Below are 20,999 nucleotides of genomic sequence, written 5' to 3'. Positions count from 1 at the left end.
AATAAAGCACCGGCAGTAGCAGTTGCTTTAGACGCAGAGAAGGCCTTCGACAGAGTAGAATGGAATTACTTGTTCAAAGTATTGCAAAAATTCAGTTTACCGGAGAAGTATATTAATTGGATTAAAGCATTATATAAGGGACCGTTAGCGAAAGTGACAGTAAATGGACATGTATCAAAGCAATTTAACTTAAGCAGGTCAACGCGGCAGGGATGCCCACTATCACCATTATTGTTTGCGCTAGCTATAGAACCACTAGCAGAATCGATAAGAAGAGATAATAATATAAAAGGAATAAAAATAAAAGACAGGGAATATAAAATCAGTCTGTTTGCGGATGATGTGATAGTGTACTTAACAGAACCAGAACTATCAATAAAAGAACTATATAAGAAATTGAAGGAATATGGAGAAGTGTCGGGATACAAGATAAACGTAAATAAAAGTGAAGCAATGCCTATGAATAACGCGGATTTCTCAAAATTTAAGGAGGAATCCCCATTCAGATGGCAAACGCAGGCAATAAGATACCTAGGTGTGCAAATAAACAAAAATCTAGGCCAGTTATATAAACTCAATTACAATCCACTAATGAAAAAATTACAGGACGATTTAGAGCATTGGAAAGAGCTACCACTAACACTGATAGGAAGGATAAACTGTATTAAAATGAACATTTTTCCAAGGATACTATACTTATTTCAGGCATTGCCAATACAACTGACAGAAAAATTCTTCAAAGAGTTAAAGAAAATAATAAGGAGATTTTTATGGAGAGGGGGGAAACCGAGGATAGCAGTAGACAAATTAACAGAATGGTATAAACAAGGAGGCTTACAATTGCCAAACTTCAAAAATTATTATAGAGCCGCACAATTAAGATACCGATCAGATTTTTATCAAACAAGGGAAAAACCAGACTGGACTAGACTAGAATTAGATAAAATAGGGGAAAAGATACCTGAACACATATTATATAAATGGGACGAAAAATTGGTACAACATAGAACTTCTCCAGTATTACACCATCTCCTCAATATATGGAAGAAGATTCATGTAGAAAGAAATAAAATAAATTACCAAATACCAAAACTAATATTGACGCAAAATAAGCTACTCCCTTTTACAATAGACAACCTTGCCTTTAGAAAATGGGAAAAAAAAGGGATTAAAAGAATAGAAAATTGTTTTTCAGGAAGTAGATTCTTATCCTTTGAACAAATGAGAGATAAGTACAATATAACGGGAGATACAGCGCTGGCATATTACCAACTGAGATCCTACTTGAAAGATAAATTAGGAAGCAACTTGAGTTTACCAGAGGGAAGTAACCTTGAATATGTGATTACAGATACAATGTTAATCAAAAGATTTATAAAAAATATGTATATTAAACTGCAAGAAAAGGAAAATGAGGAAACAAATGGTAAAACTAAACAAAAATGGGAACAAGATTTAAATATAAAGATAAAAAAGGAAACATGGGAGAAGTTATGCTCTGGAACGATGAGAAATACAATAAATACGAGGCTGCGTATGATACAATATAATTGGTTACACAGACTATACATTACACCGCAAAAGTTAAATAAATGGGACCCAACAGTATCTGATAGATGTTTTCGATGTAAAAAAGAAAGGGGAACAACAATTCATGCAATCTGGACATGTGAGAGAGTAGAAAAATTTTGGGATGATCTCAATCAGATATTAAATAAAATAACAGAAAACAATATACCAAAGAATCCAGAGATCTTTCTCCTAAGTAACATAAAAAATAAAGAATTTGGAATTGACTTGGAGGATGCACAAAAAAGATTTGTTAAGATAGCCCTAGCTGTAGCAAAAAAATGTATTATGTCAACCTGGAAATTGGAAGATAATTTGAAAATACAACAATGGTATATAGAAATGAATAAATGTATTCCATTAGAAAAAATAACATATAGTTTAAGAAATAATATTGAAATATTCGAACAAGTATGGGAGCCTTACATTAAATACAATAGCGAAAACCTACCGGGAACAAACATTACCTAAGTTGATGGAAGGAGAAGAAAAGAAAAGAATGGACTCAGTAGAATTTCTGGTGTATTTTTGTTGAATGACAACATTGTCTAACTGAATTAATGCAACCTAGATTGTATAACTAAAATGGATGAGAGGGGGGGGGATGGGGGGGTGGCTTGGGAGGAGGGAGGGGGGTGGGAGAAAAAGTCACTGTAAATGTGTGGAAAAGAAAAAGTGTATATCATGGCTATTGTGATTTATGGTGTGAAAAATAAAAAAATTTTTAAAAAAAAAAGAAAGAGCATGTTGGTGGTGAACTCAGTAATCAGAAGACCTTTATTGCTGATGACAGAAAATTCTCAGCATAATGAAGAAAAATCCCCAAACTTATGCTCGACAGTTCAGAAACACTCTTCAGGAGGCAGGTATGGATGTGCAATGACTACTGTCTGCAGAAGACTATGTAAAAAGAAATACCGAAAAACAGAGGCTACTCTGCAAGATGCAAATCACCAGTTAGCCACAGAAAGGACAGCCAGGTTACTGTTTGCCAAGAAGTATTTAAAAGATCCTGCAGAATTCTGGAAAAGGGTCTTGTGGACAGATGAGACCAAGATTAACCTGCATCAGAGAGATGGCAAGAGCAAAGTATGGAGGCATAAAGGAACCGCCCAAGATCCAAAGCACAACACCTTTTGCATCTTGCAGTGTAGCCTCTGTATTTCTTTTCATAAAGTTTTCTATAGACACATCCACACCTGCCTTCTGAAGAGTGTTTCTGATCTGTCAAGCATACATTATAGATTTCCTCACCTCCAGACCACAATCAGTGAAGATTGGTAAGAATTTCTCCATAATCTCAATCAGTACTGGAGCACAACAGGGCTGTGTTCTTAGCCCCCTGGCTCTGTATGACAATAACACCATCTACAAATTTGCTGACAATACTTTGGTATTGGGTTGTATAAAGGAAGGGAATGAGTCAGTATACAGGATGGAGATGAAAAACATGGCTGGATGGTGCAGCAACAACAATAACCCTGCACTCAATGTTACCAAAACTAAGGCGCTGATTGTGGACTTCAGGAAAGGAAAGCCAGGGGTATATAATCCAGTGATCTTTGGGGAATCAGAGGTAGAGAGGGTGAACAAATTTAAGTTCTTGCGAGTCACTGTGATAGATTATGTTGTGTTTGCATTGCATATAGATATGTTTTTGGGAGATAAATTGGGGCTGGTTTTTTTTTAGTGTAGGTCACATACACTTCAAAACAGACCTCATTTACAATACTGGAGCTCTACTCAAGCTAGACAGTCCGGCTCCAAGAGCCTTTGCAAAGGCTTTGGAGAGGGCCCAAGAGACTTCACTAATGCGCTGCTGTTCAGAGCCGCAGGCTGTCTTGGAGTGCAGCTTGCTGTTCTAAGAGAGCCATGTGGTTTTTGCAAGCAGAGAGTTGAACAGCTGTTTGTTGTGTGTGAGAGAGAGAGAGATATATCAGTTCAGCAGCAGCAAGTGGGATTGGAACAAGCTGGCAAGCTTGTAGAAAAATCCCATTTGGAAGATGGGTTATGAGTGTTTAGTTCAGCCTAGTCAAAGCCCTTGTGGTTCATACAAGAGGAGAGGACTGGCTGCCTAATGTTTCACTTGAAATAAGAAGAGAAACAAAAAGGAAGAGGTTATTATCTGGTAAACCCTGATGGGGCAAGTTTCTTCAGCAAGACACTGACGTGGCTGATTAAAAGGGATCAGTTTGTGTCCAGGAACAACAAATCTCTCTCTGAACACCAACAAGAACCTTCCTGAGCGATAATCATTTACCTTTCAAGCACCAAAGCCTGGTGAACTTCATAAATGTTAAATTCTGTGCACAGTATAAGAATTGCCTGCAACCAGTGTACTTGGAGGAATGAGAAGTGAGATTGGACTGTGAATCAAAGATCTTTTCTGAACTTACATACATGTGAGCTTAGAATTAGAAGGTAACTAAGTTAGCTTAGTTAATAGTGATATGTTAAAAAGTGTGATCCTGTTTTCATGTTTAAGATAATTAAAAGCAACTTTTGGTTAAGTAACCATTTGTCTTGGTGAATATCTATTCCTGCTGAGTTTTGGGGTCCTCTGGGCTCATAACAGTCACTATCTCAGAGGATCTTTCCTGGTCCCAATACACCAATGGCATAGTGTTGAAAACACGCCAGCGCCTCTACTTCCTCAGGAGTTTGCAGAAGTTTGGTATGACATCAGAAACCCTGGCAAATATCTAGAGGTGTGGTAGAAAGTGTGCTGACCGGCTGCATATCGAAACACCAATAACCTTGAGCATAAAGCCCTCTAAAATTAGTTTACAAACCCCAGGACATCACAGACCAAACCCTCCCTACTATTGAGCACATCTACAGGGAGCACTGCCATCAGAGAGCAGTATCAATCATCAGACTCTCACCACCCATCACACTTCTGTTCTCGCTGCTGCCATGAGGAAAGAGGTATAGGTGCCACAAGTCTCACGCCATCATGTTCAGGACCAGCTGCTACCCCTCGACCATCAGAATCCTCAACTACAAATTCAGTCAGAGACTCATTTAAGGACTCTTACTTGTGAACTTTATTGATTTTCTTTTTGTTCTCTCTGTATTGCACAGTTTGTTTATAGTTCTTTGTTTAAATGTTTTACATTGTTTATTTTTTGCACTACCAATTAATGGTAATTCTGCAGCACCGCAGGGAAAAGGAATCTCAGGGTTGTATGTGATGTCATACATGTACACTGACAATATATCTGAATTCTTCTGTTATCAGTACTGGAGGTCTTCCTTGGTATACTAGACCATTTGCAATTACTGAGCTTACCAGAATGCTCTTTCCTCTTAATGATGTTCCAAAATGTTGATTTCAGTAATTTTAAGGTTTGGGCGATGTGTCTTGTGTTTTATTCTTGTTTCTTTGCCTCATAATGGCTTCTTTGATTTTCACTGGCACAACTCTGGTCCTAATGTTGAAAAATGGCAACTAGATTCCAAAGGTGATCAAAGGCTTAGAAGAAAGTCTAACTCTCTTATACCTGCACAAATTAAGCAATTAAACATACCTGAGTACTAACAAACACCTGTGAAGCCAAATGTCCCAAACATTATGGTGTCCTGAAATTATGAGACTAAGTACAAAAAGTGCTATAATTTCTACATGGTCAAACCAAAATATATACAAATAACCTTGAATGAAATCTGGAATGTGCACTTTAATTAAATGTGAATTGTTTGATTACAAATTTAAAACTGTGGAGCACAGGGGAAAATAAAGGAAAAACGTGTCTTTGTCCCAAACATTATGGAGGGCACTGTGTGGGATATATATAAATAAATGATAAATACAATCTGAAGTTACACGATGAAGAAAAATTAAATGAAATTACAAGACAAGGTTAATTCAATTCAAATTGACTGAAATCAATATTGCATCTAAAAGTCTGCCACATGCGCAGATGGAAAATGTGGTAACTGTTCTCTGGTTTACAGTGAGTTGCATTGGAGGGGCGTCACAGTTAGTATAGTGGTTTGCACAATGTTGTTACAGGTCAAGCAATTGGGATTCGAATCCCGCACTGTCTGCAAGGAATTTGTACGTTCTCCCCGTGTCTGCGTGGGTTTTCCCCAAAGGGCTCTGGTTACCTCCCACCATTCAAAGCAAGCACTTAACTTGGAAAGTTGTAGGTCAACTGGATGTAATTGAGCAGCACAGGCTCGTGTGATGAAAGGGCCTGTTACTTGTTGAATGTCTAAATTTAGTTTGAAAAAAATTTAATGCCAGAAAAAAGTCTAGAGTTGGAGTTCGATAAATTAAAGCAAAAGACAACTGTAAGTTTCAGGATCTTTGCTGAATGAATGAAGATTTTCTTCACATCAGTTACCTAAACTGTCTGGTTTCACCAAAGCAGTGGTCTTTTTGAAGTGATTGAGAACTTCAGATTGTAGTCGGGAGAGATGGAAGACGTGGGTATTGACAGAGAAGGAATTCAAAGCGAGAGAGTGCTTGCAAAATAGTGAAAGTGGAGACTGTTGAGACATTTGATACACGAATGTATGCAATTCTTAAAAATGAGATGGGACACATTTTAAGATTCCAAGGGAATTATGGGAGGAAATTGTAGTGGTTCTGACCATAACCTTTCAATGCTTGTTTGACAGAGGAATTGTGCCAGAGAATTGAAAAAAGGTAAATATTAGTCTTCTGGTCAAATAAGAGGAAGAATAAGCCCCAAAAGTAATAGCTATGCTTTTCCTGGCCACATATTTCAATTTCTATTTTGACAGCCTCATTTTAGGTCTTATATCTGCTAATTTCCACAATAAAAACAATTCTGCCACCTGAGGGTATCGAATGGTGTCAATTTGTTCCAGGAGATTCCGCCCTCTGGTCTCCAGTACCACTATCCCTGATGACGTCTATATCAAGTCATTTATCTCTTAAGGGAGGAAGTAAGCTCTGGATGAATCACATCATATTTCATCTGTATGTAATTATTGCTTTGGAAAACAGATGATTTCATCACATTATATGGGAGAATTGCCTCCTCCTCCCTTTTCCTTTTGGGGAGGGGTCTTCTCTTTTTTCTATTTTCCATTTCCTTCTTTTAAGGATTGGCATGATGTGTAATATTGTATTTATTTAAAGAAAGTGCAGAATTTAATAATTGTGATACATGTGTCGATTCTTCCTTCTTGTATATCAACATGTAGTTCAGTTTTGGTATTTTATTATATATCTCTGTAATGTTTCTTTGATTTTGTTTTGTAACTTCATGTTGATTGAAAATTAAATAAATAAGGACCAAGCCCGGCAGCTACTGGCCAGCCAATTTACCCTCATTTATGGGAACCTTTTTAGACTTAAAGGATTAAGAGTCACCTGGAGGAAAATGGGATGAAGGAAAGCCAGCACAGGGCAAATTGAGTTTGATCAATTTGACAAGATTTTATGACAAGAGAGCAAATAGAGTACATTGCTGTGTTTTACAAGGAGTGTCAGATAAGATACAATGGATTTTGATAAGATGTCACATATCAAGTTTCTATCATGAAGCACATGATATAGACATGATTTCACAGGTACAACAGTGTTTTATCAGAATGGTAGAAAGCAAATTGTGGGTTTCACTACGGATTGGTGTTGATTTTTTAAAAAATTATATTAATATACTGTATGTAGGAGAGCAAATTATGATTTCTCAATTTGCAGATGCTAATGCCTGGCAGCTTCGTGAACTGCAAAGATGATAGTGATAAATTATATCAGGTACAGAGAAGCTAAATAGAATGGCATGTGAAGCCTAATAGAGAGAACTGTGAGATGCAGCATTTTGGTAGCATGAATGAGGGATAAAATAGGAAAAAGATATTGTTCTGAAATGACTGAAGGAATAAAGGGGTATGATTGTAAAAGTGATAGAGCAGGTTGAAGAAGTGGTAAACTTTATTTATGGGGAGCTTAGAGTATTAATGCAGGGATGTCAGGCTAAATCTTCATAACACATCGGTCTAGCCACAACAGAAGTACTGTGTTCTATTATAGGAATTACATGAAAGCATTAGAGAGGGTCTAAAAAAACTATAAGAATGGCTCCTGGTATGAAAGAATAATAGTTAGAACGATAGTTTAGAGAGGTTGATTTCTTTGAAGAGAAGGAGGAGGGGTGATTTTATAGAATCACATTATCCACAGACAAAAGGGGAGAATTATGAGTGGCAGAAAAGACGAATAAAATTTTATATGCAACATTCGATTGAAATCTGGAACCTACTACCAGCAAATGCAGTGGAGGCAAGTGCCACAAAAAGGGAATCAGTCAAATACATAGTGAGGAAAATCTTTCAAGGCCACATAGAAAGGGGACGAATTAAGAATTGCTCTGGTAGAAATCTGGCATTGATATGGGTTGAATGGCCTCCTTTGAGATGTAATTCTATGAAACTGGATATAAAGAAAAGGAGCACCCCATCCAGGCACTAGGTAAAAGAACAAAGATGGTGTAAAAGGAAGACATAATTTGAAGTATTTGTATGGCAACTGGCATAGTTGGTACAGAGGAGGAAAATGGACAGGACACCATGTTGTCAAAATAACCAAGAGAACCCATGGGTTTGTAATCAGTCTGGGTAATAAAATGTCAGGAAAGAGAAGGGTCAGAAATTGAATATGAAAGTAAGAGCAAGCTAGAAATTGACCACAAAAGTCAATGAAAATTTCTAGCCATTATTCCTTCCAAGTTAAATGTTTGGACCAATGAAGATTTTTTACAGATGAGTAAACAAAAATAAAAGGCATAGCCTTGTAGTTGGAATGACAATGAAACTACCCAATTGATATCATTGTTCTGTGAAATGAATGGTAGCTTTGGGATCTCCACACTTGTGTTTTAGCAAGCTGGCATGAGTGATTCAGTGTTTCCATATGCTATACTCATGTCTGACACAGAAATCAATATAGTCATTTGCTTAAAAAGGTTTGAGATTTTGCAAGAGTATTTTTCCCCAAACAAAACAAAAATTTCAGAAGATTTGAGTAAATGTTAGGTAGTTTTTTCAGAATTGTTCAAATGTTTATGTTATCAAGTTCTTACTTATCTTTATTTTAACCTTGCCAAGCCTCTAAATTATTCTAAAATATTGAGAATATTTAAATATTGCTTCTCTTTGCCTTAGCAATTCAGATGAATTCCTCCTTTTAATTTTTTATTTTACAGGGTATCCAGTTTTGATTACCCTGTGTATTATTGCTTATAGGACTACACAAGAGCAACATGGATGCTGTGGAAGAATCTTGCAACATTTCATTTCCATTCTTGCTGGGGAGGCAAGGAGGGGTGAGTTTGTTGAATGTGGAGGAAATATGGCCTCCCTGCCTGGTTGGAATGTGTGTATTACATACAGGTGGTCACGTGTCCTCCCTATCTGAAACTTATTTGGAAGTCACAGCACCTGTCAATCAAGGTGCATACCTTACTGTTGGCTAATTTAAATCATCTAGGTTCACTACTGGCTAGAAACACAGATTAGCACTGTGTAAAACATTGATGCATAGCACATTTCTTTCTCTCTGCCTTGTCCAAGCCTTGGCTATTGCTTCACGCCAGGTCTCTATTATGAGTTAGGGGAACGGGCACATGAAGTCTTATCTTGGCATAAATGCTATAAAAACAGAGGCAGATACTTTAACATAAACAAAAGGAAATTAATGATATCTTTAGACAATATTACACAAAATTATGCAAATCAGAATTACTAGGAGACAAGAATGAAATAGAAGAATTTTGGTCAAATGCTGAACTTCCAAAACTAAGAGAGAGAAAAAAGATTGAACTAGACACCACCTTCACAAGAGAAGAAAGCCCTGGGTATCCTACAGACTATTAAATCACCAGGTGGAAGATGGATTTAAAAGATATGTAAGCTCTGACGGTGTGCTTATCTGTACTAATAGAAGGGGGGGGGGGGGGGGGGAGAGAGGGAGGGAATGTTTTGATGTTTGTAAGCACAGTGTAATATATTGTGTTATTGGAAGTTTTTATGTAGATTTTTGAAAAAAAATCAGAAATAAAGTATTAAAAAAATAACTGAATGGAGTCACTGTGAAATGACAGAGTTCTGGGACCTCTTCACCAAGGAGCTAACCGGGCGAGGAGACCCATACTACCAGTAGCCAGGCAAACACCTACCAATGCTGTTGCCACAGCTATGGGATGAGGTGGACCCCAAAGTCTGTCTCTCTCATCAGGAAGTGAGCACCCTCGGCAATGTGTCTGAACAACAGACGATTGACCATGCCTTGTAGGCGCTGCTAGAAGGGGTCAATGATGGCATGACCCTGTGGGAGCTGGTGGTGACTGTGGTCTGGGACAGGTTATCTGCTCTCAGAGTAGAGCCTATACGAGCAGCCACAGAGGCACTCCATTGGTGTAGGGACACGGGTTGTTAGGGAGTGGTCACTGATTGTGAGCATCTACAGGGGTGCCCAAAGTTCCACTTCCCAGGGGACTGGAGGTTTGGTAGGCTATTTAGTCACCACCACACACCCCAACCTTAGAGGGCTGGATTTTCCCCTCATGGGAGTGGCAACCGGGAAAACAGTCTGGGAAGCCGTTAACCTCTTGGAGGGATCAGAGTAGGGAAACCCTGCTCAAGTTAGCAGGGCTGAGGATAAGCTCGGCGAGGACACCCTGCCAGTGATTCACAGAGACATGCATGCTCTCTGAAGAGAGCATTACAGGGGGGGCAGTTGCCTGTGTACGCCACCTACTCCAACTGGACCAGCTTTCCCTCTGGATCCCCCCCCACCAGAGGTGGCCCCTGACTAACCCATTTGTGGAGGAAAAATCATGCCTTCCATATCTTCCAGCATAGATTGCTGATATTTAAAACATTTTTCCTGGAAGGATGGTTACAGGATGTGTTCACAATCTTTTCTTAAATAGCTGAGGGATGTGTCAGCTCAGGTAGTCGTAGCCTCAGGCTGACTGGGATAAAATGTGAGGCTATTGCTGCCAGTTGGGAGGTGGGGCTGTTGTGCGCTTTTATAAGACAGACTCTCTCTGTGGTATCGCGTTTTAAAATAAAGGCTTTCTACAAGAGGCATTCCTCTGCGTCTGAGATTTTTTTCCATAGCATAGCACCATCTTTGGAACTCTCCCAACACCCCCCCCCCCCCTTCCTCTGAAAAGACTACCCTTTAAGCTATTCCTCTTCTCAAAGTGAGGTTCTACAAAATGCTCATCAAAACAAATTACTGCGATCTCATCACTGATTTCAGTCACTACACCAGCAACCAGTAAGAAATATTTGTTGCTTATTAAGCAAAGAACTCTCAGCAAGACTGGCAAGATCTAAACCTCAACATTGGACATTCGATCACATCTTTTGTTATGCGCATTCCAGGTACAGATTTTGTAATGGACCTTTTGTTTTTCTTGTTTTTTTTAAATCACCCTGAGCTGTAGTTATTAATGTCTTTTTTTTTAATTTTTTATTTTTCACACCATAAATCACAATAGCCATGATATACACTTTTTCTTTTTCACACATTTACAGTGACTTTTTCTCCCCCCCCTCCCTCCTCCCAAGCCACCCCCCCACCACCCCCCCTCTCATCCATTTTAGGTATACAATCTAGGTTGCATTAATTCAGTCAGACAATGTTGTCATTCAACAAAAATACACCAGAAATTCTACTGAGTCCATTCTTTTCTTTTCTTCTCCTTCCATCAACTTAGGTAATGTTTGTTCCCGGTAGGTTTTCGCTATTGTATTTAATGTAAGGCTCCCATACTTGTTCGAATATTTCAATATTATTTCTTAAACTATATGTTATTTTTTCTAATGGAATACATTTATTCATTTCTATATACCATTGTTGTATTTTCAAATTATCTTCCAATTTCCAGGTTGACATAATACATTTTTCTGCTACGGCTAGGGCTATCTTAATAAATCTTTTTTGTGCATCTTCCAAGTCAATTCCAAATTCTTTATTTTTTATGTTACTTAGGAGAAAGATCTCTGGATTCTTTGGTATATTGTTTTCTGTTATTTTATTTAATATCTGATTGAGATCATCCCAAAATTTTTCTACTCTCTCACATGTCCAGATTGCATGAATTGTTGTTCCCCTTTCTTTTTTTACATCGAAAACATCTATCAGATACTGTTGGGTCCCATTTATTTAACTTTTGCGGTGTAATGTATAGTCTGTGTAACCAATTATATTGTATCATACGCAGCCTCGTATTTATTGTATTTCTCATTGTTCCAGAACATAATTTCTCCCATGTTTCCTTTTTTATCTTTATATTTAAATCTTGTTCCCATTTTTGTTTAGTTTTACCATTTGTTTCCTCATTCTCCTTTTCTTGCAGTTTAATATACATATTTGTTATAAATCTTTTGATTAACATTGTATCTGTAATCACATATTCAAGGTTACTTCCCTCTGGTAAACTCAAATTTCTTCCTAATTTATCTTTCAAGTAGGATCTCAGTTGGTAATATGCCAGCGCTGTATCTCCAGTTATATTGTACTTATCTCTCATTTGTTCAAAGGATAAGAATCTACTTCCTGAAAAACAATTTTCTATTCTTTTAATCCCTTTTTTTTCCCATTTTCTAAAGGAAAGGTTGTCTATTGTAAAAGGGAGTAGCTTATTTTGCGTCAATATTAGTTTTGGTATTTGATAATTTGTTTTATTTCTTTCTACATGAATCTTCTTCCATATATTGAGGAGATGGTGTAATACTGGAGAAGTTCTATGTTGTACCAATTTTTCGTCCCATTTATATAATATGTGTTCAGGTATCTTTTCCCCTATTTTATCTAATTCTAGTCTCGTCCAGTCTGGTTTTTCCCTTGTTTGATAAAAATCTGATAGGTACCTTAATTGTGCGGCTCTATAATAATTTTTGAAGTTTGGCAATTGTAAGCCTCCTTGTTTATACCATTCTGTTAATTTATCTAGTGCTATCCTCGGTTTCCCCCCTCTCCATAAAAATCTCCTTATTATTTTCTTTAACTCTTTGAAGAATTTTTCTGTCAGTTGTATTGGCAATGCCTGAAATAAGTATAGTATCCTTGGAAAAATGTTCATTTTAATACAGTTTATCCTTCCTATCAGTGTTAGTGGTAGCTCTTTCCAATGCTCTAAATCGTCCTGTAATTTTTTCATTAGTGGATTGTAATTGAGTTTATATAATTGGCCTAGATTTTTGTTTATTTGCACACCTAGGTATCTTATTGCCTGCATTTTCCATCTGAATGGGGATTCCTCCTTAAATTTTGAGAAATCCGCGTTATTCATAGGCATTGCTTCACTTTTATTTACGTTTATCTTGTATCCCGACACTTCTCCATATTCCTTCAATTTCTTATATAGTTCTTTTATTGATTGTTCTGGTTCTGTTAAGTACACTATCACATCATCCGCAAATAGACTGATTTTATATTCCCTGTCTTTTATTTTTATTCCTTTTATATTATTATCTCTTCTTATCGATTCTGCTAGTGGTTCTATAGCTAGCGCAAACAATAATGGTGATAGTGGGCATCCCTGCCGCGTTGACCTGCTTAAGTTAAATTGCTTTGATACATGTCCATTTGCTGTCACTTTCGCTAACGGTCCCTTATATAATGCTTTAATCCAATTAATATACTTCTCCGGTAAACTGAATTTTTGCAATACTTTGAACAAGTAATTCCATTCTACTCTGTCGAAGGCCTTCTCTGCGTCTAAAGCAACTGCTACTGCCGGTGCTTTATTTCCTTCTACTGCATGAATTAAGTTAATAAATTTACAAATATTGTCTGTTGTGCGTCTTTTTTTGATAAATCCAGTTTGGTCTAAATTTACCATTTTCGGTACCTGTTCTGCTAATCTGTTTGCTAATAGTTTAGCTATTATCTTATAATCTGTGTTTAGCAGAGATATTGGTCTATATGACGCTGGTGAGAGTGGATCTTTCCCTTGTTTTAGTATCATTGTAATTATTGCTGTTTTACATGAATCTGGTAAGTTTTGTGTCTCATCAATCTGGTTGATTACATCCAGGAGGGGCGGTATTATTAGATCTTTAAATGTTTTATAGAATTCTATTGGGAGTCCATCCTCTCCTGGTGTCTTATTATTTGGTAAATTTTTTATTATCTCTTGTATTTCTACTGTTCCAAATGGTTCTGTTAATTTATTTTGTTCCTCTATTTGTAGTTTTGGTAGTTCAATTTTAGTCAAAAATTCATCTATTTTCCCTTCTTTCCCTTCGTTTTCAGTTCGGTATAATTGTTCATAGAATTCTCTGAAGTTTTCCTTAATTTCTTTTGGATTATATGTAATTTGTTTGTCTTTTTTCCTTGTTGCCAATACCATTTTCTTAGTTTGCTCTGTCTTAAGCTGCCATGCTAAGATTTTGTGTGTTTTTTCACCTAGTTCATAATATTTCTGTTTTGTCTTCATTATATTCTTCTCCACCTTATATGTTTGTAATGTTTCATATTTTATTTTTTTATCCGCCAATTCTCTTCTTTTGGTTGTATCTTCCTTTATTGCTAATTTTTTTTCTATGTTTATTATTTCCCTTTCCAACTGCTCTGTTTCCTGATTATAGTCCTTCTTCATCTTGGTTGCATAACTTATTATTTGTCCTCTAATGAATGCTTTCATTGCGTCCCATAGTATAAACTTATCTTCCACTGATTCCGTATTTACTTCAAAGTACATTTTTAATTGTTTTTCAATAAATTCTCTAAAATCCTGTCTTTTAAGTAGCATGTGGTTTAATCTCCATCTATACATTCTTGGAGGGATGTCCTCTAGCTTTACTGTCAGTATTAAGGGTGAATGGTCCGATAGCATTCTCGCTTTATATTCTGTTTTTCTTACTCTATCTTGCATACTAGCTGATAACAAAAATAGGTCTATTCTTGAGTATGTTTTATGTCTAGTCGAGTAGTATGAGTATTCCTTTTCTTTTGGGTTTTGTTTCCTCCATATGTCCACAAGTTTCATTTCTTGCATTGATTTAATTATAAATTTGGTTACTTTGTTCTTCCTGTTAATTTTTTTCCCCGTTTTATCCATATTTGGATCCAAATTCAGATTGAAATCCCCTCCTATTAGTATGTTCCCTTGCGTATTAGCTACCTTCAAAAAGATATCTTGCATAAACTTTTGATCTTCTTCATTAGGTGAATATATGTTAAGTAGATTCCAAAGCTCCGAATATATCTGACATTTTATCATAACATATCTCCCTGCTGGATCTATTATTTCCTCTTCTATTTTAAATGGCACATTTTTGCTAATTAATATAGCCACTCCTCTTGCTTTTGAATTATACGATGCTGCTGTTACATGTCCTACCCAATCTCTCTTTAATTTCTTGTGCTCCAATTCAGTTAAGTGTGTTTCTTGGACAAATGCTATATCTATTTTTTTCCTTTTTCAGTAAATTTAGTAGTTTCTTCCTTTTAATTTGGTTATGTATTCCATTAATATTTAGAGTCATATTGTTCAGCGTAGCCATTTTATATTTTGTTTATCTTCTCTTTCCATTTTTCCATCATTACCTTTCCTCCTTTTCCATTTCTGTTTTCTTATTTTCAACTCTTTACCAGACAACATTCCTACAACATCCAACATTTTCCTTATTCTCCTATTTCTATCTTCTTTATCCCCAATCTCCCCTTCCCCTCCTGAGTTGTCCTTTATCCCTTGTCGGACAACCACATCTCCCCTCTCCATTTAGATTTGCGAATCCACTCGCAAGCGTCAACTGATTTCGCAGTGACCGCTCTTTTCCCCCACCCAGCCCCCCCCAGAAAAGATTTCACTTTTCATATGTCACAAAGGTCACTCTTTTAATTCCCTCCTTATTCTCTCTATTCCATTACCTTCCCTTATTAATTCTTGTCTATACTATCTATGTTTTCCTCTAATTACAGATACTTTCACGTATGCCCATTGTCTCTATTCACTCTTATACCTCTTTACCCGCATACATATCAATCGTGGTCATTTTTACCCTCATTACCCGTCTTCATCCCTCAGTCTATTTTTGTCTTTACCCACATACATATCAATCGTGATCATTTTTACTCTCATTACCCGTCTTCATCCCTCAGTCTATTTTTGTAATTGTTCTGCAAATTTTCGTGCTTCTTCTGGATCCGAGAACAGTCTGTTTTGTTGTCCTGGAATAAATATTTTCAATACCGCAGGATGCTTCAGTGTAAATTTATATCCTTTCTTCCATAAAATCGCTTTTGCTGTATTGAACTCTTTTCTCTTCTTTAGGAGTTCAAAGCTTATATCTGGATAAATGAAGATTTTTTGCCCTTTATACTCCAGTGGTTTGTTGCCCTCTCTTACTTTTTCCATTGTCTTCTCCAGTACTTTTTCTCTTGTAGTATATCTTAGGAATTTTACTACAATAGATCTTGGTTTTTGTTGTGGTTGTGGTTTAGGGGCCAATGCTCTATGTGCCCTTTCTATTTCCATTTCTTGCTGTAGTTCTGGACATCCTAGGGCCTTAGGGATTCATTCTTTTATAAACTCCCTCATATTCTTGCCTTCTTCATCTTCCTTAAGGCCCACTATCTTTATGTTATTTCTTCTGTTATAATTTTCCATTATATCTATTTTTTGGGCTAGTAATTCTTGTGTCTCTTTAGTTTTTTTATTAGATTCCTCCAATTTCTTTTTTAAGTCTTCTACCTCCATTTCTGCTGCTATTGCCCGTTCTTCCATCTTGTCCATTTTTTTCCCCATTTCTGTTAAGGTCATATCCATTTTATTTATTTTCTTTTCTGTGTTGTTTATTCTTCTTCTTAAATCATTGAATTCCTGTGTTTGCCATTCTTTAAATGACTCCATGTATCCTCTAACAAGAGCAAGTATATCCTTTACCTTGCCTTTCCCTTTATCTATTTCACTGTATTCTTCCTCTTCTTCTTCCTCTGGGTTGGCCATCTGTTGTTTCTTTGATGCCCTTTCCTCCTCTTCTTTCTTGTTTCCATTGTCTTCTGTGGTCTCTTCTTGCTTCAGGTGTTCTGCAGCTGTCGTTGCCGGCTGTGGAGATCGACTCCCCAGCTGGTCCCCCCTCCCGTCGGTGTGTTTTTTTTTCATGCGCGGTTGCGCACTTTTACTCGGCTCTGTGAGCCATTGTTGTAGTTCTTTTTCTACCGACCTGAGGTAGCGGGCTCCTCTCTCCACAGCGGGCCTCTTCGGACAGGTAAGGCCTTCACCTTTTTCCTCCGTTGTCTTCTCTTCCTCTCTTCTTTCCATTGATTTTGATTTTTCTCCTTTTGTCTCCATCTTCTTTCCACCTTTATACTCACTTTTCTTTAACTTGTATTTCTGTGCCTTTGTATTTTCTCTTGTTTTTCCCGACTTTTTTGGAGAGGGCTGGAGTTCACCGTCCGGCCACTACTCCATCACGTGACTCCTCTCAGTTATTAATGTCTTTAGCACATTCAAGAAATTGGAAACTGATCAAACACTAGAAAGTAACTTTGTATATATTTTGTTTCGCTTGACAATGACAGCATTGCCCCAGCCCTCCCTCCAAATACTTCATGGGCTAGGTGCTTCAGGAGCTTTTATTTAAAATCACAAATTGGCTAACTTTCGGTCCTGACTCCTGGCTATCATTACAGGGATCCAACACGGGCACCTGTGGCACTAGTTTAAAGAGAACGTGAGCAGGAATGGCATCCTGGTGTCAGACGACAGAACAGGACACATCAGGTACATCCTGGATATATAACTTACCATGAGATAGTACGGTGATGGCCTTCTGTGCACTGTGCTTAGGGAGTGCCCAAGCGTGAGACAAAGGCGCAGGATGAGCAAGCCAAGAGAGGGCTCTGGCACCTGATGGATGACCTTACACTGTCTGCTCCCAGACGTTGGTGGTAAAGGTGCCAGCCAAGCTGAAGAAACCAGGCATGCGAGTCGGTGACCAGACAAATTACTTTTTCTACCCTCTCCTCTCACACTGAGGAGCATCTCCCACAGCACTCTCCTCCAGCAACCCTGTTTGGTCAGAGGTTGGGGGGGGGGGGGGGGGGGGGGCGGGGGGGAGATGGTGAGGCCTTTCATTAAATTTGATTATGTGCCTTGTCCAGCATACAGAAGGCACTTGCGTATATCCTGATCCACTTGATTGGCTCATTTTGTTTTAATACTTTTTTTTCCCTCTCTTTTCCTGTACACCAATTGTCATGGTGGGAAGAGCATCAGATTCAGTGGGTTCACAGAGCAACAAGTCCAGACACATTCATTCATATCTTTAATTAGCACACAGGAGACCAATGGGAGAACGTGAAAAAGTACTCGATTACTATTTCACTTAAGCAATGATATAGACATCCACCTCAGACCTAGGTTGGACTCAGACAATAGTTAACCTATCCTCGACACACTCACACACTTGAGTACACACTCTACAGACTGGGACTTTCACACACACACACCCCCTTCCTCCCCTACACACACCCTACTCCACCCACCCACACACATAACCCGCCCCCCCCCCCCCCACCCAGTTCCCTGTACCATCAGGGGTGCAACACTCTGCAGAAACTGGTCTATTACAGTACTACGGCTCAGCTTCAGTGTAATGGAAACAATGCTTCCAGTGTGACCTGATGTGGAACAATGTCTGGGGCTTGGACCACAAGTCAGAGAAAGAAATGTGCTATGCATCGATGTTTTATACAGTGCTAATCTGTGCTTCTAGCCAATAAAGTCCCTAGGTGATTTAAATTAGCCAACAGCAAGGTGTGCACTGATAGGCGGCTGGTCTCCAACCTTGATTGACGGGTGATGTAACTTCTGAATTAAGTTTCAGACAGGGAGGGCACGTGACTGCCCACAATACACACATTCCAGAAAGGCAGGGAGGCCACGTTTCCTCCACACACAACTGAGTGAATGTTATAGTACAAGTGATATTCAAATTAAGGTTGGAAACAAACTCAGCACTGATCATAAAAACTTGAGCCAATATTTGCCCTTGCTGACAGCACTTGGGAATAAAGTTAAAAATACGTACCCCTATTCAGCGTAGAGATAGGTAATTCCGTATCTTACCACATCAAGTACCTTTATATTGTCATGTAATAAGAAACTAATGTACTGCTTGTCGCACGAAAGACTTCGTCAATGGTTATGTAGTAATAAAAATCACATTTTATACAAAAATAAAACTTACCCTTCTTTGCCAATATCGCCTACTTTATATCCTTCTCCCAAAGATTCCTTTCCCAATTTAGTCAGATTCATTTTAGTTTCCAGGGTCATTAAAAATGAACCATTGTAGGAAATCTCCAGATCAATCCACAATCCTGTAGAAAATAAACAGTTAACTCTGTTAACTCTCCAGCGAAATGCAAACCTCAGGTTTCAGATTTATTGTCAGAGTGACATCACATACAACCCTGAGATTCTTTTTTCTGCAGTAAGGCAGAATTACCATTATTGGTAGTGCAATAAAAAAAACTGTACACAGTGTATACATGTAAACAAATAAAGAACTGCAAACAGATAACAAATGTAAACAAACTGCAATACAGAAAAATAAAGAAAACATTATATGTAAAACCTACAACTTGGAATTAGATAACAAGTTAACAGAAATAAAACTCTCAAGATCATTTCAGCACAGAGGATACATATCTGAGCCATTGAGTCAGAGAAAAATGTTAATAAATTGGTTTTTTCGTGCTCCTTTTCTTCTTTCCTTGGAGACTTCCTTTGGATTTTTTTCCCCCATTCAGTTGTGGTTCTCAATTTTTCTTTTGAGAACCACAACTGAATCCATTTCTCACTGCCATTCAAGTGGTGCATTTGAGATCATAACCAAATTAAAAATAAAAAAACACTGAAAATATACAGCAAGTCAGGCCACCATAGCTGAGCATGAAGCAGTTTGTCCTTTGGGTTTTTTGCCTATTGTCTTAAACCTGCCTCCTCTGTTGCATGAAGTTTGCAAATTCACTGCCTCCACTCTAAGATTTTTAACAAATCAAATCACCTCTCAACTAACACTGCTCAAAAAAAAATCCTAATTTCTCAGGCATTCCGGGATGAATGAAGATCCTGACCTGGACCAATCACATTGATATGACAGTCAAGAAAGCACACCAATACCTCTACTTTCTTAGAAGACTATATAAATTCTATATGTCTTCCTTGTCCCTCAACAACGTGTACTGGAGCACCACCAAAGGCAAACTTCTGGATGCACTAAAAAGTGGAATGAGAGCTCAAGATTAGAAGCAGCTGCAGAAAGTAGCAAATGCGACTCAGAACAACACTCAAACTTCCCCTCCATGAATGCCATCAACTCATCCCACAGCCTAGGAAAGGCAGCCAATATACTGAAGAACACATCACACAAGTGTGAAAGCATGCATCAACATGCTTAAAGACAACTTCTTCCCTGCAGTCATTAGTCTCCTGACTGAATCCATGCTGTCTTTGCCTGGTACTAATTGATTTTTCCCCCATTGCAACTCTAAAATAGTCATAACTTTTTTTCAGCTATCGTCCCCTGAGACTATGCTCAAAGTTTATGGGCCCCCATCCCCCTGAAGCAGTGAGGTTTTGGTTTCTTCTGTACTTCTCTCCCACTGACTACATAAAAAATGTATATTTATGTTACATGAGGTAAATAGAAAACAAGGCTTTTATTTAAATGTGTTGTGGGCCCCCAGTGAGAATGGTTGCTCTAAATTGCCCTCTTCTACTTTAAACAGCTGTATAAAAACTAGAACATGGCAGACAGTTTACAGAAAAACTTCTCACTGTACTAGGTATAATGTGACAAACTTAAAACAATTATTTCTTCAGACAAGTACAGGTAGTCCTCAACTTACGACTATAATTAGGACCGAAGGATTGGTCATAAGTCGAATTCGCAAGTCTTAACGAATTATTAAAGCAATTTTTCAAAAAAAATTTCATCAAATGAACTTTTCATGAAAAATCTCAGCAAAGGTAGAGTATTTTTTTTTAATGTTGATCGTATGTGTGGGTGGACGCAACTCCCATAGGTTGTAAGTTGAGAACTACCTGTATAATAATTAAGAATGCGATATATTGAAATGATCTCCACAAAGGTTGACAACGGGAATAGCAACAGGAACAAATGTTGATCAAAGCCTGTAATTTTGAGCCAATCTTAAATTTGTTTCTGTTAATTAGGGGAAAAAAAATTAAAACTCTTAATGGTTAAATTGTATTCCTGCAGGTCAATAGTCATTATGTAATTAACCATCTTTAATTTTGAAATATGATCAAGGGTTCTTTGCTTCTATGCCAACTCTGTGGATTCTGATGTGACTGACAAGGCCCGTGAAAGACTCTCAGATTATTACAAAAGCCAAGGCAGAAAAACATCTGATGCCAAAACAATTTACTGTAACTGACTTCTCCATTTGCGTCAATGCA

The 20,999-nt window shown here is 37.7% G+C and overlaps 1 protein-coding gene across 9 annotated transcripts in view; it reads right to left on the bottom strand.

The window, feature by feature from the left end:
• The window catches only part of tex2 (testis expressed 2), a 107,759-nt gene that overhangs the window by 18,914 nt on the left and 67,846 nt on the right, over window positions 1-20,999 (bottom strand). For 7 of the 9 annotated variants that reach the window (XM_069929800.1, XM_069929798.1, XM_069929802.1 and 4 more), the window contains exon 8: window positions 18,760-18,892. In XM_069929800.1, the coding sequence (XP_069785901.1) occupies window positions 18,760-18,892 (133 nt within the window). Of the gene's footprint in view, window positions 1-4,861; window positions 5,001-18,759; window positions 18,893-20,999 lie in introns of all 9 variants that reach the window. The other 2 variants (XR_011354826.1, XR_011354827.1) reach the window with 1 other exon arrangement.

This window comes from Narcine bancroftii, chromosome 3 (assembly GCF_036971445.1).
Source record: "Narcine bancroftii isolate sNarBan1 chromosome 3, sNarBan1.hap1, whole genome shotgun sequence".
NCBI lineage: Eukaryota > Metazoa > Chordata > Chondrichthyes > Torpediniformes > Narcinidae > Narcine > Narcine bancroftii.
Note: the sequence above shows the minus strand (reverse complement) of the source record. Positions and strands in the feature narration are given on the sequence as shown.